The sequence below is a fragment of the Synchiropus splendidus genome, chromosome 7 (genome assembly GCF_027744825.2).
Source record: "Synchiropus splendidus isolate RoL2022-P1 chromosome 7, RoL_Sspl_1.0, whole genome shotgun sequence".
Lineage (NCBI taxonomy): Eukaryota > Metazoa > Chordata > Actinopteri > Syngnathiformes > Callionymidae > Synchiropus > Synchiropus splendidus.
Window position 1 is genome coordinate 12,573,974 of NC_071340.1, and position 17,373 is coordinate 12,591,346.

The following is a 17,373-nucleotide window of genomic DNA, read 5'->3' on the forward strand; positions in this document are numbered from 1 at the left end:
TAAAGATATTAAGACAAATTATTTAAAAATGTCTATTCTTGAATGAATATCACCTCACACACTACTTTCAGCAGCTGCTCTTTTAAGACAACTCAGCTACATCTACTAATTTCATAGGATTGTACAATAAGTTTGATCTTAAAAATGCAACCAACTATTCATTCATTAACTGAATAGCTGCAGCCTTGTGTGATGTCACCAAAAGATAATCATGTACTGGCGACAGGGATTTCACCTCAGCGTAGCAGATTTTTGAAAATTCTCCAGGACTCCTTTGTCTCTACTCTGAATAGGAACGTGGCTGTAGCTGTGACCTCTGACCTGGAGATCCCTGTGGTCAGTTGCAAAAGTACAAAAGTGTCTAGACATCTCCTCCTGTTCTGCTTTCTTGCACTAGCATTCTGGGCACACAAACTTCCCTCTCAGTCCTGTTACACAAGTCCGATCGCGATTACTGGAGCCCATCATTATCATTCTCCATATCAAGACAACAGCCCCGTGGGACGGCATCCAGGGTGGCCTTATTCAGATCATTCAGAGATGGTGTGCGAAGAGCTTTGTCTCCCGTCGTGCCCATTGAACAACAGCAACGAGTGCGCTGAGACCCCCTGAGTTTGAAGTCGGTAACATATGATCCATGGGAAACCCTTGTGCACAATAACACCAGTCGACAAAGTAGCCACAGTTCTGTGCGTCCCAAGAGGGCCTCCACGGAATACGGATCCTTTATAACCTGTCCTGGATACATCACTCTCCTGGGATGGGACCACTCCCACCCGAACTGCTGGCTTGATGGAGCAACTGGGAGCAGCTAGAATTACACCCTCTGCGTGACTTAGGAAATTGCACGGTTTTGAGTTAGCAAAACTGAAACATCTCCTCTCTCAAAACCAACTCAGAATGTCCATTAACATTAGAGCTAGTCTAGACAACAAACCTGACGCAATACAAAGATGCTGAGGATGAAAAGGCGCTGCAGTTCTTTAGTGGGTAAAAGTTCTTCAGATTTAGTGGATAGAAAGAAGGAAAAACAGTCATGAGCCGAGCTGTATTATTGAATTATATTTTTTTTATCTAAATGTTAATTGCTGTGAGGTCTTCAACTGTTGTATAAGTAATTAGACTGCTTTATGTCACAAGCAATATATAGCTACAGGATATTATAGGCTTGAAGTGGTCAAGTCTGTCACACGCGTAGTGAATGAACCCCAACCTTCAGCGACACAAGGATTGGGGGTCAGGAGCTTCAGACGCTTGTCCATCATGCTAAAGTCGTACACATCATTCTGCCTGTCATTTTAGGAAAAATAACTCCAGCGTTAAATAGAGAACTGGGGTAGGGAAACTTAAATACAGTCCAGTTGGGGAAGCTACCATATGAATACACTGACTGATTTTTTATTTTTCAGAAATGAAGTCTCTTGTTTAGATGCAAAGTATATGACAAAGTAGTTACCTCTTTGAAGTGTAGCAAACGGTTTTGATGCCTTGAAGAAGTTCAATTCATTAGTCATGGAACTCAGTCAGCTGAGACAGAAGGGGAGACCCTGGATGTCGGGGCCAGGGAGAGACAGGATGGTGGACAATTCAGGATCAAAGCGCACACTGAACTGAAGAAAAAAAAATACTGGCCTATACTCAGGGCTACTTTGTCAAGGTATGGTAGAATTTTAGTTGGATCACTAAGATGACAGTACTCAAGCTTTTCCATTCCAGACCAGTGTTCTAGCAAGTGGGAATTAGAATTGCATTCCAAAAACCATATAATGCAAGAATTTAATGAGGAAAAATATCTTTTGTTTTGAGCAGACGTTATTGTAATTTCCATGTGCGGTTAGTAGTCACTAACAGCACCTGAATATGTACCCACTAAATTGAGCAAGAAAATAGATTTTGTTCATACATACGTTGCTATGGACTATAAGCTGCAGGTGTGAAAGTGCAGTCTACTCCATCAAAAGGTCAGTGACTACACGTTCTGGCTTAAACATGTTTGAGAACATCATACTTTTTCACTCATAATTTGAAAAGTGGTTCCAACATCATGACTGATTGAGGATGAAAACAAACTCAGACAAGTTCTGAATGCACAGGATGCCACCAATATAAGTGGATCCATCACATCAGACCAATGAAATCACAAGTGTTTTATTGAGCTGTTGCCCGCATGTGTTCCGGGCACTTTCCACTGCTGCTCTGGTGTTCCCGGGGCTCAGTGCAGCAGCTGAGACCCTCTGTTTGCCCGCAGAAATCCATATATTAGCCAGACTGTTGTTTAAGCCACAGCATTCAGAGCCAGCCAAAAACGAAGCGGCTTATGGTCTGGGAAATGTGGCAAATCAATGTTATCATAATCTCTTTATATTCTTATATCAAGTTATAAACATGGACTGTGTATTCAAACGTTGCCTCCTTGCCTGAATTTGACATCCCTGGTTTAGATCAGGACTTGATTTCACAAGCTTACCAACAATTCCTTGTAACCTGAAACATCTGCAGTGAATAGTTTGAATTTCATTACTTCTGACTTCCAACAACACATTGAAATGCAAGCCAGTATGATTCGCTCTTGGAAGAAAAAAAATGAGCGATCAGCATACTCTCCCCAACATACTGGACACCATTGATATACGTATCAACTTGCCACATGAAAGAAAAATTGACTCTGTATCTGTGTTTAAAATCTTTGTCTTGGCTCTATTATTTATGGGTGAACTTACTGAATTTCATGTGTCTTTTTCACTCGGCAACTTTCTTCACTGCTCAGTCAACTATTATTTCTCAAAATGTTTGTCTTTTGTGGAACCACAAGGAATTGTTCCTGAATTTAAATGTTATGTTGGGAAACTGTGTTGACCAAAAACATCAGCTCATTTAAATGTTTGTTCATTCCTGCTCCATTCTTTGAATCGTCTCTCCCTCCACCTCAAACCGCGTGCTGTAATTACTGTCATCAGCAGGGATTCTTCAGGATTTGGGTCATGTGAATGTTTTGGTTGCCTGGAATTTGACAACATTTGAGCCAGACTGATTATCACAGTATGACTCATGAGGGTGAATACAACTCTCACTTACTGCACCTACTTATCTTCTAAAAATAATACAGACTGTGTTTGTATTGACATTAAACACGCTGGTACAGATTTGGATTTACCCCTTATATTTACACTGCAGTATTTCTGCATGGCTGGAGCAGAGCAGGGCAGTTGCCATTTTCAGTGAGTGAATGAATGAGAGAAGAGGGTTTTTTAATGCAGATATCAGAAACATAGAATTCGTCTTGATATCAGTTCTCAAAAACTGAGACAGAGGTGGTCTGGATCAAAGCCAAGCTGGATCTATGCAGCTCATATCACTTTTACAATTAATAAACCACAACAAGTCATGTCAATATTTACCACCAGAATGATGCAAGTTATGCTCCAGTTATGAGCAAACTCTTTGCTGCATAAAGTGCCAAGAACATTTTTTGTGCTTCCATTCTGAAATTTTATTCAGGATCAAATAAGAATATTGAGCCAACAAAAAGCTTTATTTATTTACTCTAAATGTGTACACTTCAATTTGGCTTGAATTCACATTTCGATTAAAAATAGAATAATACTGGTTTACTAGCCAGTAGAATTGTGCAGATCTGTATTTTACAAACTTGATCCGCGCATGCCTCCAGCAACAGCTGTGGTCACACCACAATCCGCAAATATTTACACTTTTAGCGCATCAAACTCCGCATAAATAAATGATAGCCATCTGGACTTTGAACAACTTGGTGTTAAAATATAACTTACAAAAACAGTTGACAGTTAGAACCCGTTTGGATTGACGCTTTTTTTTAGAGTTCTACTGGGGATCTGAACTCCTAAAAACAGAGTTTGAAAGAAAGGTTTAGACGGTCAGAAGAAAACAAGAAGGTTCTTTCTCTGTCTTCTTCTGAGGTTGCCCCCCCTTGTCTAGAGCGACCCCCTCCTCTTCTTTTAGTCTCCGCCTGAACTCTGAGCCCCACAGCACCGCCTTCTCCTGTTCCTCTCACTGGCTCTTTTATTCCCTCTCTCCAGCCACAGCTCCCTCATTCCCTCCCTCCTCCATCCTCTTCTCATCCTCAGCCTTCGCTCGTGGTCACTGTAGTCTTGCACAGGACCGGGCTTTAAACCAGCCACCCAGTCGACCCCGGACAGTGACCCTCGCACGACGATTTGGCGCGCGACTGGAGGTAAACAAACGACTTTATGTTCTCGTAACCTTATTTTTCCTGTTATGATAACGGTCAGAATTGTTTGAAAAAGAGTTTTATCTGCAGTTCCATCCGCAGGAGCTCCACGTGTCCGCTGTGTACAGACGAGGAAGTCCGTCTGCGCATGTCTTTATTCTTGCTCTCTATATCTTGTCCACTTTATTATTAGAACGCGTTGTTTCTACCCTTTTATGTTTGACTTAGTTTTTGAAAATAAAGAGGAAATACTACGCAACAGAAAGTGTCCAACAGGTTGCACAGCTTTCAAATACCTCTGATGTTTGTTTATTGCTGTCACCTCTTTCCATTTAATATTATTCGAAACCCTTTTTGGTTTTAGATGTATGTCCTTTGTTTTTTTTTTTTTTGAGATGTTATTTTTATTTGCAATTACAATAAAATTTTCAACTTAATTAGTTACTTTCTGGAAGATTGTATTCTAAATATTACATCTACAACATTTCATACGTAATTTGCATGACATGTCTTTGGTTTCTAGTCACGTTTCTATAAAATTAAGAGGATGATTTTCTTTTTAAACTAAACTCGCATCAGCGCTGAGCTTCAAGGCTGTGAAAAAGTTGCTTCAAGTAAGAGCAAATAAATTCTTGTTCCAGAATGTTCACAACAGATGTTGAGAATTTTGGCGTCCCTGCAGGAATCATGACTCAGAGCAACAACGAAAACCCGCACATGACCCAGCGTGGTCTCCAGCGCATTCGGGCAGGTATCCAGTCGCGGTCCCAGCTGGCCAAAAAGAGAGTGGAGAACATCACCAAAGAAGATGTGAAAGGATGCTTCACCAAAAATGCCTTTGTGATCTTCACCGTGACGGCAGTTATTGTGGGTGAGTTCATTGTTGACAAAACGTTTGATGACATCATTGCCCTCTGTATCATCTCATGAGGGAAAGAAATAGCTTTGATTTGTTACACGACCCCCCCAGTCCATCAATCTACCGTGACCAGCTTCACTTTAGCCGAGAGGAAGACGGACAAGAATAGAAAGGAATCTGACCGGATGAGAGAATGGATGGGAGTCAGATGAACTTAAGAAACTGGCTTTTTTCTGACCCAGGTCAATGAACTCTGACCTAGAGCAGTTAACCTTACGGTCTTGCACAGTTGGTAGTGATCCTGGCCCACCCACATCCGTGGACATCTGCAGCTCCAATGGAGTCACGCCAGACCATGACCAATCGGTGGATTGAGAGCTCTGCCCGCTGCTGACACACCAACTTCATGTCTCTCTCCAAACGTGAAGTGTTTCTGAATAAATACATCCAGTGCTAGTTCTCATTTATACTAGGAGATATAGATCTCATAATTCTGTTTGTTCTTTTGAAAGAGACAGTTCTGGTGACTCCTGAAATCTGGCTGCCAATAAAACACCACTATGGAAAGACAGAATGCTATTTGGCTGTTGCTTTGGACTGTAGTACACAAATCATATTTTATGAGGGGAAATAGTTTGAAGATCGCTGAATAACCACTCACTTTTCACGAAATGTTCAAAAGGGATGTATCAGAATGATCAGAATACAGGTGTGCCACTGGACACTTTGCTGTGGACCATTTTAACCCAAACTTTAACCGTTTAAACATGCATTTCTAGCCTAACTTATCGTGTATACTCCACCATCATTTCTGATGTTTGAAAGTTATTAATTTGCTGATTGAATTCCAAATTAAATAGAACTTTTTTTTCCTTTCATTTTATTAGGTATAATCCTTGGATTTGCTCTGCGACCGTTCAATATGTCGCATCGTGAGGTGCTCTTCTTCTCGTTCCCTGGAGAGCTGCTGATGAGGATGCTACAGATGCTGGTGCTGCCACTGCTGGTGTCCAGTCTCATCACTGGTAGGAACTCAAACATAATAATAAAAAAATAAATAATAATATTTTTTTGCACATAAGTGAAAAAAAAATCCTGCCACTGCCATATCCCCTCTTTAAGACGCAAAAACCACTGAATACTTTTCTTGAATTGAGTTCTTTTGGATAATTCATATTTCATCTTATAGCTTCATGATATTGCCTTTTACTGCAGATTCTTCTAAGCAACTTTGCTAAAACAAAGTTGAGTGACACATTCTTTTGGCATTTAAAAAAACTGCTGGAAATATTATAATAATAAGATTCCATGCTTCATCTGTTATTTTTAAAATCTTAAAATAACTTATCTTAAAATAACTGAGGCATGAAGGTATTCTCACATCTGGCAGGTATCTGCTGCACACTTTATTCTTCTGTTCGTGTCTGACTGATGTTTCTTTTATGTTACGCGGTAGAAGCAGGTTTTTAAAAATAAGCCTCATACAAATGCGCGCATGCTGTTTTGTGACTTTATGTGTACAGTCCACACTCATTGGCGGAGTGGGGCAGCGTGTTGTGGCTACATGGTTTGTATATTTTGAGAGTAGTAGAGAGTAGAGTGAGAGTAATTTTGACTACGGGCTCACTGAACATCCTGGAGCTGTTATGCTTTTTATAGTTATGAATGAGGGAAATTGGCACATGTAAAGTTTGTCCATGTTATCACTACACTAATGTAGTCACCTACATTATCTACCAAAACGTGTCAAGGTGCTTTTGTAAATGATTTCATGGATCTGCTGTGGCAGGAATGTAGGACTTTTTGTGACTGGAACATGTGGGAAAACATTAGTCGGCTTCTGCCAAATACTGAGGTGTGAAAAAGTAGCCAAATGTCCGAAGGGTAGTGACTGGCAGCCTTCTGCGCCAATCACCTGGACGTGTTGCGGAGGACCAGCAGTGACAAATAATAAGCAGCTTTGTGCTTCTGTCGAGCAAAACATCAGCATCTGCTGACATCATGTCACATGACTACAGCTGGAACCAACAAAGTCTTCTTTGGAATCAGCGCAGTGTCATTGCTTACCTTGTTTGTCTCCCTGCTCTTATTTTCTTTCCTCAGCCAAAGTGAAGAATCTGACCGATACGTAGCTCAGATTATGCGTTTATATACTGTACAGTGGTGGGATATGACTGCTTAAATGATATGGCAGACCACATGTGGAATGATATCATGGGGCATGAGTTCGACATGCCATCTGCTCAGGTATGTCTGTATCTATCGGAAGTATCAAAACTACATTTACACTACAACATTGGCTGTACTCAGCTCTCAGTTTCTTTCCATTCAGTGAGTTTGAAACGGTGACTCAAGGAAAGTGTGCAAATGTGGGTGTCAGTGCTGTAAACAGTATGGTGTGTAAAATACAAACATGGTTAGGCAGGAGGCACATTTGTTTCAGTCTGACCATCAGTCTGTCCTATGGAACCGTTGGCTCAATATTTACATGATTCACTTTAAGTACACGTTGGTGTACATCCGTGAGTCTGTCGTGTGATCTGGAGCAGTGTGACCTGGCTACACCCTCAAGAATGTTTGCTAAAAAAAAAAAAAAAAAAACACGTGATTGGCTTTACTCAATACTTACTCTATGTTATAGTAGCAATGCTGATTTTTTTTTCACCAAAGAAATAGTATTTTGTTCTTGGTTCATTGACATTTTTAGTTGTTTTTGAATTCTCCTTATTGCCTTTATAATTCTGGTTATAGAGGCAAGATGTCTTTGAATACCACCAGCCTCCTTATGCGCATTATCTCACTGCAAAGCGTCTGCATGCATTCTTATTACATTCTTTTCATGCGTGTAAACTTGTTTTCAAGTACACTCTAACGTCATCATGCTCATCGTTTTGTTCCGTATGTCTGAGCTTATAGAATTGATTAGCATACATGGCAACGCTTCACAAAGAAAAAGGAAGTCAGTCCAGACTTGTGTGGTTTAAACATATCACATGAATAGCCTGCAGATACTGCGCTAGATAGCATCCAAGAGGGTTTCAAATCCATTGAAGGTTTGCCGCCTGGATAGTGTCTCTATATCACAAGTTCCTTTTCCTGGAATTGTTTCCTACGTGTTTTTACCAGAGTCGTCCAGCCTTGACAGATGTTGTTGAAGATGTGTGCTGTCATAGACAAGTGTGAAGAATGAGAAGCAGTGATGCGGGGAAAAAGCTCTTTCATGACAGTGGTAGACAGTAGCACTGAGCTCTCCTTATGCTCAATAAGGGGAAAGGTTTCCGCAGTAGATTTTAGTGTCACTAAGTTTGAATACACAGCTCCCATGAAGTTCTGCTGCAAGAAGGAATTGCAATTAAAGCACAGCATCAACACTTTTGTTTCTGCCTGGCAACAGGAAGAGAGTAGACAAAATGATAGGTTGAATGCATTATAGATCCCCTCTAGCTACTAGTGCTGGTATTTCACACGCTGTTTCAGAAATTGTTACGCTGTTTGTTATTCAGTAATTAAGCATCGGCAACATTCTAATATCTGGTCAGTTTTTTTTTGCAATATCTCCCCACATAAATAATACCAGTAACAGTAAATCAATAAAAAATCCTCTCTATTTACTCTTTTTGGGATTCTTTTGGCTGATATATTCTAATTTTCTCAACATTTTGCTAAACATTCTGTACAGTCTTTCTGTATATTTTGGTTTGTCTGCTCAGGCTTTCTTCTTACAAATGATAATGTAACGTTAACCATTGCTTTTTTTTACTTTATAGTCAATTGATTCAGGTGGGAATATTATCTCTAATCTTCTGACATTGGTGTTTGCGTTGTCCTTACATGCTAGGGTTTAATCCTTTGCTGTTTAAAGAAGATATTTAGAACAAGTGAGATCAATGAAGGATTTTGTTCGGTCTTGACCACCATTACTTCGTAAAACAGTTCATCCAAAGGTGGATAAAAAAAAGAAAGAGAAAAACGTCATCCTAGAAATACACAATCTTAATCAGCCTTAATGTCAAACTAAAACCAATGAGATCACTTTGTAAATTTGAATTCCATCATAGTGAACACTGAAAAGTCTGTTTCTTACATTGTTGCCGTAAGGTCTGTGGTTATTTTTCCTGTATGACTATCATATACAATTTAATGATGAATATGTTAAATAAGAATCTGACACATTTCAGATGAGGTGGGTTTGTGGTTGTTGATGAGCTTTTGGAAAATGTATTCACGGAAATGTTTTACATCATACAAAACAATACAAATTCAATTGAAGTAAAAAGTGGTGACTGTCCTCCAACTTGCTGGTTACCTTTCACAGTCTTCCAGTTGTGAGCTCAGTGGTTCCCCCTTTTAAAGTGGCCTCAGTTTTGTGTTTGATGAACATTCACCATATGAGAAAGAAAGTCAGTCCCCCTGCTTTCGTCCTTCAATCTTTGTTCTTTCAGTCTTTTTAAAGGATGGAATTGGTGAAGCTGCGTCCGCTGTTGCCCGGACAACAAGCTGGAGATCATTGTGTGCGTGCAGAGCTGACTAAGTCAACAAGTTTTCCCAGGACCGACAGAAAAGAAATAGAAGTAGGAGCAGAAAGAAAGGGAGGGAAAGGCAGGGGGGCAATAGCAATAAGCACAGGGAGGTGAGGAAGTGAATGTGGGGGGGCTTCAAGGGGAACACACGGGGTGAAAGGCGAAAAGGTCACTCGGGAACAGTGTTGAGGAGGGGTGAAAAGTACATAGGATTTGGATGTATTTTTTCAGTTGCTGGTGTATAGATTCTGTTGACACCTTCTACAACAATGAATAAACGCATGGCCATATGCAGGAACAGACACCTCACTGTCAGGCTTGATGAAACGGCAGCACTGTTGTGATCTGGTATGATCAGGATTAATCCGAATTAGCATTGATTATGTCTCACTGCTGGATGTGGGCTGCATTTTTTGACATACTGGCTTTAAAAATAGGTTTGTTTTGGTTAGCAGGTTAGCCTCCTCCAAGTCTTTTGTATTTGAATATAAAGTTAAATGTTGGATTTTTTTTTTCATTCACCCTTGATGTGAGATATGTGATATTTCGCTCACATATCTCACATCTTGTTCTGCCAATAATGATTATAACATGATCCTTTATGGATTTCCTTTTTGCTTTAGAAAAAGAAAAATCATGTTTTGTTATGTAAGTTACCGGTTTCTGCTACAGTTCATTGACAGAGAAGTCAACTTCAGTAAGCTAAAGGGCTGACAACTTTAATGGTGTATGGTGTGATAAAATTAAATAAAACTCTGATGGCGCAGCTCTTAATGACATCACTCGGGTAAAATGGATCGCTTTTCTTCTTCACTTTTGCTTGGGAAAATTTCAAAATTTTACAGCCACCTGTGTGATGTGGAGTATACAGGCATTTTTTGTGGTGGGAGGATGCAGGTATCACATTAGGTCAGGGGGAGCCATTGAATTTGCTTTGTTTCTCTTTTCATGCTCTGTTTCACTGGGAAACCATACTGGTAGGGGCGAGCGTAAGCTGCATAACTCTTGTCACAAGCAAAAACTACACATTAACTCATACGTTCTCAAAAGCCACTGCTGCAGTCGTTTTTTTCCGAATGATATTTAGAACACAATAAACATTGTCACACATATTCCTCATACTATTTGTGGTCTTTGTATTTGTCATACTGGAAGTCTTTCATAAACAAGTTCTTTTATATTCGATCTGCCACAGGCAGCTACACCAGTGTTGTTGTCCCAAGAATACACTGGGATTGTGTTTCATCTCTTTTTGTGTTCTGCAAGATGGCAACAGAGGGTTGAAATATTCACCCTTTAATTGGAGCAAAGTTTCCCAGGCTTGATCTATGCTCCTGTGTTTCAAGCATGTTGATGAAATTCATCTCGACTCACAAATGTTGGTGTTTTTTTTTTAAATCCAATTCAGCTTGTTTTCAGGGGAAATGCATTGTTCAAAAATAATTATTACATTTGAATGTGATGTACAATTTACCATTTAATAGCCATATATGTTTAAGTAGTGTCATTATTCTGTATCAGAGAGCAGCCCTACAGTGTCCATTCAACCCTGGAACATCATGTCATTGACAGGCATGGCTGCTCTGGACAGTCGAGCGTCTGGTAAAATGGGCCTCAGGGCTGTAATCTACTACACCACCACCACCGTCATCGCTGTTTTCATCGGGATTGTCATGGTGCTCATCATCCACCCTGGAAAAGGGTCGAAGGATGAGTTTTCCAAGAAGGAGCAGGTGGAGAAGGTTAGCCCTGCCGATGCCTTCATGGACCTCATCAGGTAAACACATCATTATTGACAAGGGAATAAATGATCCGACTTAAACAGGACTGAAGCTCAGGAGTGTACTGTCGTTCTAAGTGCAGTGAGTACAGTAAGAGGGTAACATACTGATGTATTATGAATTTTAATGTTGAGTGTTTGGATTGTCATCACGCTCAAGCATAGTCATATAGGGACTTTATAACTATAATATTGGACATCGTGAAGCGCTGTGATACATTTCTTTTACCCAAATACTCCAGAGAAAATAGCACTTCTCCTCCTTCTTTGGTTTGGAAGGTTAAAACAGTGGTTCAGGTCATTCTAGAATTGGGAGATGTTTGGGCTGTGAAAAATAGAATAATATATAAAAATTTTGGGGAAAAAAACCCTAGTAAAAATGACCTAATAAAACACCTAGCACATCAGCATCTCAATATACACTGCTATTACTGTTACGTTTTTAGCTTCTCCTGCTCCATCTGCAACAAGGGTGGGCAGAGTTAAGGCTGAGTCATGGTTCTGCAGCACAGCTAGTAATATATATATATAGTACATATACGCATGGATGAATGAACTCATGGAGTGGTCACATGGGTGTTCCCACACCCGTCCTTTTTCAATAGCTATAACTTTGGTGTCAGGTGTACGGCGTTGAATACTATTTCAAAAGTCTTGGCACTGATTTATTTCACAGTCTGCACTTCATTGATCTCATATGTCTGAAAGAGCTTCTATAACCTTTCGTGACTCCGAGCAATTACATGAAATGCAATCCAGACCTTCAGGTTTAAAAAGCTTCGTCTTCCGCAATGTTATCAAAACATCAATCTCTAGGATCTGGCCTTGAAGTGAACGTAAAAAAAAACGCTTTGAATTTGTCAGATTCTGCGATAGCTGAAATGTCAGAGCGACTCTTAATATGGTCAGCGTGCTAAATTGAGATTTCATCCTCGAAGATTGGATGAGGTTTTGAATGCTCGCCTGTGACCAATCCGGCTGAAATCCTGTTTTCATTGTAAGCGGCGTGACGTTCAGTGACAGTGTCACAAAGAAATGTGGCTTTGTTATGGTTCTGTGTTTCATCACAGCAACCAAGTCTTCACTCTATTTGTCCAAAATACATTCAGATGTTGTGATGGTTGTTAATGGATTGCTCTGATTTTCAGAAACATGTTCCCCCCAAATATCGTGGAGGCTTGCACCAAACAGGTAGTTCTCTCTTTTCGTCTCTCACTGATCCTGTTTACATTTTTGTCCCTCTGGTCTGGCTTGTCAATTGATGCTTTTATAAAGCGCTATAGAATCAGAGATTAAGACTTCCTGTTGTGGCATTCAATTCAGGCACAGACTTCAAAGAAGAACACAGAAAACAGTCCAAATCGTGAATTCATGCTTGTGGGAAACTGATTTTACTGACCGGAAACAAAACTGTCATTTCATAGGCTAAATGTGTATCATATATCATTAAAAATAAAAAAAGAAATCAAAATTTAATTACATTTAAAAAGATGAGTGGGAGAGATACATTTATTTTCCTTTCAATATCAGTGGCCAGGCTGACAATCACACGCTTCAGCTGATAACAAATTGTTAGTGTTGTTGAACAGTCACATTTTTTTTTTGTCGTCATTTCTAGTACAAGACACAGTACGCGACAAGAATCATCCATGTGACCATGACTGTGAATGACACTATTCTGGCGCCCAATGGGAGCCATGAGTTGACCAAAGAGGAGTTGATCCCAGTCCCATCGGCAGTGAACGGAATCAACGCGCTTGGCCTGGTGGTGTTCTCCATGTGTTTTGGTCTCATCATTGGCAGCATGAGGGAACAGGGGCGGCCTCTCAAGGATTTCTTTGACTGTCTGAACGAAGCCATCATGCGACTGGTGGCCATCATCATGTGGTAGGTGTTGAAATGGCTACCAAACATTGATTTATCGGTCATAAACAAAAACGCTCTTCTACAGGTATGCACCAGTCGGTATCCTCTTCCTCATTGCTGGTAAAATATTGGAGATGGAAGACATCACAACAATGGGCGGGCAGCTGGGCATGTACACAGTGACGGTGATTTGCGGTCTCCTCATCCACGCCATTGTGGTCCTGCCCTCGCTCTACTTTGTCATCACCAGAAAAAATCCTTTCGCCTTTATTGCAGGGCTGATGCAGGCACTAGTCACTGCTCTGGGAACATCTTCCAGGTATGTGACGAGCTGAGACTCTGCCCTTCATTTTAGGTTTCACAGTCTTCACGTTTCTTCTTTTGTCGCGCTCCTGCAATTCGTAAATCGATCTAAATACTTCTCTTGGACCAACAGTACAGTTTACATGTACTCTGATGATTTGCAATGCACCCTAACTCATGTTAAAAGATCTACCGTAATTTCTGGACTATAAGCCGCTACTTTCCCTTGACGGAGCTGTGGAGTCGATCTCCTGGAGGTCTGGAATCCAGAAGTAACCACTGAGACCGGCAGTGGTGTCGGAACGTTGGGGACGCAGGCAACAGCGCAGGGCTTGAGAGCTTTGATGTGATTAAAAGATGTGAGACGCTGTCTCGGCTCAAAAGTCGGACCTGAACACAACGGAATTGGGTTTTGGCCGCTGACTTGATCCCGGCAGCTTGTCTATTGTGAGAGCAGTGTGGATAAATCAAGACGCACCATATTACGCTGCTTGTTTCCGCTATTTCCTCTCTCTCGATGGTGGACCCCGTATTCAAAACTAGTTTTGAATAGCGTTTTTAAGCTGGTGCCCCACTGACCTGTCTACAGCGCAGACAGCACCACTGAACCTGCGGCTTATAGACCAGTGCAGCTTATGTATGAACATCTATTTATCATCTTAAATTTTGTGGGTGCGGCTAATATTCCACTGCGCTCTATAGTCCAGAAATTACGGTAGTTGGCTACATCAACAACAGATTTAACTTTACATGGTACCGTTTCATTAACCATCAATAGGAGATATCCGTCATGCTGCTTCTTCAAGTCATTAAAAATATCCCTTTTGTGCTGTATTCCTCTGCAGTTCTGCCACTTTGCCAATCACGTTTAAGTGTCTTGAGGAAAACAACAATGTGGACAAACGTGTGACCCGCTTTGTGCTCCCTGTGGGGGCCACCATAAACATGGACGGCACTGCCTTGTATGAGGCCCTGGCAGCCATCTTTATTGCTCAGGTTAATGACTATGACCTGAACTTTGGACAGATTCTCACCATCAGGTAACATATACGTTTCTAGTCTTTGATATCATCATTCTAAATTCTCAGGTGTGTTGCTATTAATTCACTAAAAAAAAAACTCAATCTGTGGACTGCTAATGTATTTTAGAGAAGTCATTTTACTCTTTTTTTGTACGTCACCCTCATGATGAATCTCCAAACTGTAGCTCCCTGGTTTACCAAACCGCCGGTCGAGCTATTTGAAGTTGCTCAGGGATAGTATTTCTGCCAAGACAATGGATTGTGTGGCTCCTTTGAAAGCTGCAACAGAGAGACACTGGGAGGTCACTCCAAGGACACGTCTGTCTTTCTTTCTCGCCAACAGTTGCACTGTAATTGCTGTTTCCAGGCAATTAAACATCTCTTGCTGTCTTTTCTGAACTTTATTTAACAAGTATTACGGCCACGGCAGCCAGCATTGGAGCAGCTGGAATCCCACAGGCAGGATTGGTTACCATGGTGATAGTTCTCACGTCTGTTGGCCTCCCCACCGATGACATCACGCTGATCATTGCGGTTGATTGGTTCCTGTAAGTATCCGGTCGCCGCTGTTAACCATACGCCTGTGGTTACAAACAACTTATTTATGTGCATTGCCATGTTTTTAATCATTAGTCCAACTGCCGCTCCGGATGCTGAAGCGCCGCTGTGGGATAAAAATAGTAGCTTGAAAAATAAGGGTTTTTACTATAGTCATCTGGAATTCACAACTGACTCCAGAGACAGGGCCATTGCATTCCATTTTGCTTAATCCATCTGGTTTGTATTCACTTACATAATCCAGATCCCTTGCAGAAAGACGTTCTGTGGTTCCACAACTCAGGGCATGAACCCTCAGATTTGTATGAGATGTTTATATTCTGATGTTGAGTTTGTCAGCTTCTTTGAGCACAACAGTGTTTACCCAACAAAAGGAAAATCGACGTTGTGCAACTACGTGAAGAGATCTCTGGAGCTCATGCTTTCTAGTGTTTGAATAACTGGGGTTTTGGGTTGCAGTTTTCTTTCCGTGAGATTCCTTCCTCGCCTCACTCTGTTAAATAGGTACTGACTGTAGAGCTGGTGCTTAAATTATTATGAATGAGGCTGTGACTGCTGACTTGAACCCATTCATTGTTGTACATTTCTCATTCTCCCAGGGACCGACTGCGTACCGTTACCAATGTTCTCGGAGATTCTATTGGCGCAGGAATAGTAGAACACCTGTCTCGCCACGAGCTGCAAAAGAAGGACCCTGAGGTGGGAAACTCGGTCGTGGAGGAGTCGGACAGGAAACCGTACCATCTCATCAAGCAGGAGAACGAATATGAGAATGAGAGGCCAGCTGACACTGAGACCAAGATGTAAAGCCAAGACGACATCGTGATGCATGGATCGAAATGAAAAGCTTTTTACGTGACAACATTGTTTGTTTAAAGTTTTTGCACCAATGCTTTAACTGTCTAGATTACACCATTTCAGAGACTATTTCAACTGTTTTATTTTCAGTCCGTATGCATAAAGACGGTTTGGTATCACACTTTTTCACTGTTGATGTTTTACGGTACTTGGATGTAATGCAGCTGTTTACTGGTGACACGTTTTAAATCTGTACTGGCGTTTTTCTGCCACTAGAGGTCGACTCTTAACTCATGCTGGCGTTCATGCTTTAACGTTGTGACTCAATGTGTCTTAACCAAACAAAACACACATTGAAGTGTGTTTAGGGAAAGACTTTCATTTATGTGCTCGCCACAGATTATTTTTTTAATGCATGGAACAATGAAGGAGGTGGTTTAGAAGCTTTGAAATTGATAATGTGCACATACATTTACTCCCCTGAACTTTGAAGACCCAACATGGCACATCATATGTTTAGGTTCAACTACCTGAAATCCAAATTAAGTTTTTAGCTCTATACCAAATAGCTCTGAATCTGTGTTTTGTTTTGTTTTTTTTTCATCTTAAATGATTTCCCCCAACACGCTATTAACTAATATACTTATAGAAGTATGGGTAATACGATCATTAAATAGTAATTGACTATGATGTTTAACAAAATCTCCTTTGAGAGTGTATCTCATATGAAATAGCCTCCTATATTTCTGATGAGGCAGTAATATCTAGTGTTTGTGAGTTACTGTTTAAACATGCTGTGAACTAATAAAATCTCTAGCATTTATAGTTTTTGATTTAGTGATAAGGGCTGTTTTGTAGTTGATTATATGTAACAATTCTGACTTTGTATAGAAGATCATTCAGAATATAATTTGCATGTATAGCTGAATGTAGATAAAATGTAAAATGACTGTAGATTTTGTGATATTACAATGCATCCTATCAAAACAGAAAAACAAACATTGTATATGCGGTTCTCTATACAACACATATCTGTGGGATATAATGTACCAAATGGTGTCTCTGACAATGTAAAGCATTTAAATGGTTCTTGCATTTAGAACTACTGCTTTAGAAAAGGACATGATCCTTGGTTAACAGTGCACAGACACGCTGGATCAGTGTGACACAAATGGATACTCAATACAAAATATTGCTTTAGTTTTTGTCATGCACATTCCTTTTTTTTAAATAAAGCAATAAAATCATTGCTTTTTTCAATGGCTCTTTATCATTCAACGCCCAAAATAATGCTGACCTTTAAACTTAAAGAATGAACCATTACATTAACTAGAGAGAAAAAAGTCTAGTGGTCTTACTACAATAATCGTAATTTTGGTCATAACAACTTGATATGGTGCCCGTATAATAACTCTAAGTTTAAGATTATGACTTTTAATTGAAATTGGACAGTTAGTGGT

At 40.4% G+C, this 17,373-nt stretch overlaps 1 protein-coding gene across 3 annotated transcripts; it reads left to right on the forward strand.

Annotated features, from left to right (window-relative positions):
- Positions 1-3,867: 3,867 nt before the first annotated feature.
- LOC128761996 (excitatory amino acid transporter 1-like) lies at positions 3,868-17,147 on the forward strand. 3 transcript variants are annotated; one of them, XM_053869699.1, is made up of 11 exons: positions 3,870-4,210; positions 4,787-4,821; positions 4,890-5,078; positions 5,954-6,091; positions 11,159-11,363; positions 12,515-12,557; positions 12,985-13,253; positions 13,318-13,551; positions 14,381-14,575; positions 14,971-15,105; positions 15,715-17,147. In XM_053869699.1, exons 3-11 carry the CDS (start codon positions 4,895-4,897, stop codon positions 15,920-15,922), a joined length of 1,611 nt encoding a protein of 536 aa, XP_053725674.1. In that variant the 5' UTR covers positions 3,870-4,210; positions 4,787-4,821; positions 4,890-4,894; the 3' UTR covers positions 15,923-17,147. The 3 variants fall into 3 exon arrangements, with proteins under 3 accessions (XP_053725676.1, XP_053725674.1, XP_053725673.1); XM_053869698.1 differs by lacking the exon at positions 4,787-4,821 and having other exon boundaries at positions 3,871-4,210; XM_053869701.1 differs by lacking the exons at positions 4,787-4,821; positions 14,971-15,105; positions 15,715-17,147 and having other exon boundaries at positions 3,868-4,210; positions 13,318-13,417; positions 13,509-13,551; positions 14,381-14,480.
- Positions 17,148-17,373: the final 226 nt, after the last annotated feature.

Coding starts and splice junctions, on each gene's coding strand:
- LOC128761996 (XM_053869699.1), top strand. CDS start 4,895: ATGACTCAGAGCAACAACGAAAACCCGCACATGACCCAGCGTGGTCTC. Junction 13,254..13,317: donor CTGGTGGCCATCATCATGTG/GTAGGTGTTGAA, acceptor GCTCTTCTACAG/GTATGCACCAGTCGGTATCC. Junction 14,576..14,970: donor GGACAGATTCTCACCATCAG/GTAACATATACG, acceptor TTATTTAACAAG/TATTACGGCCACGGCAGCCA.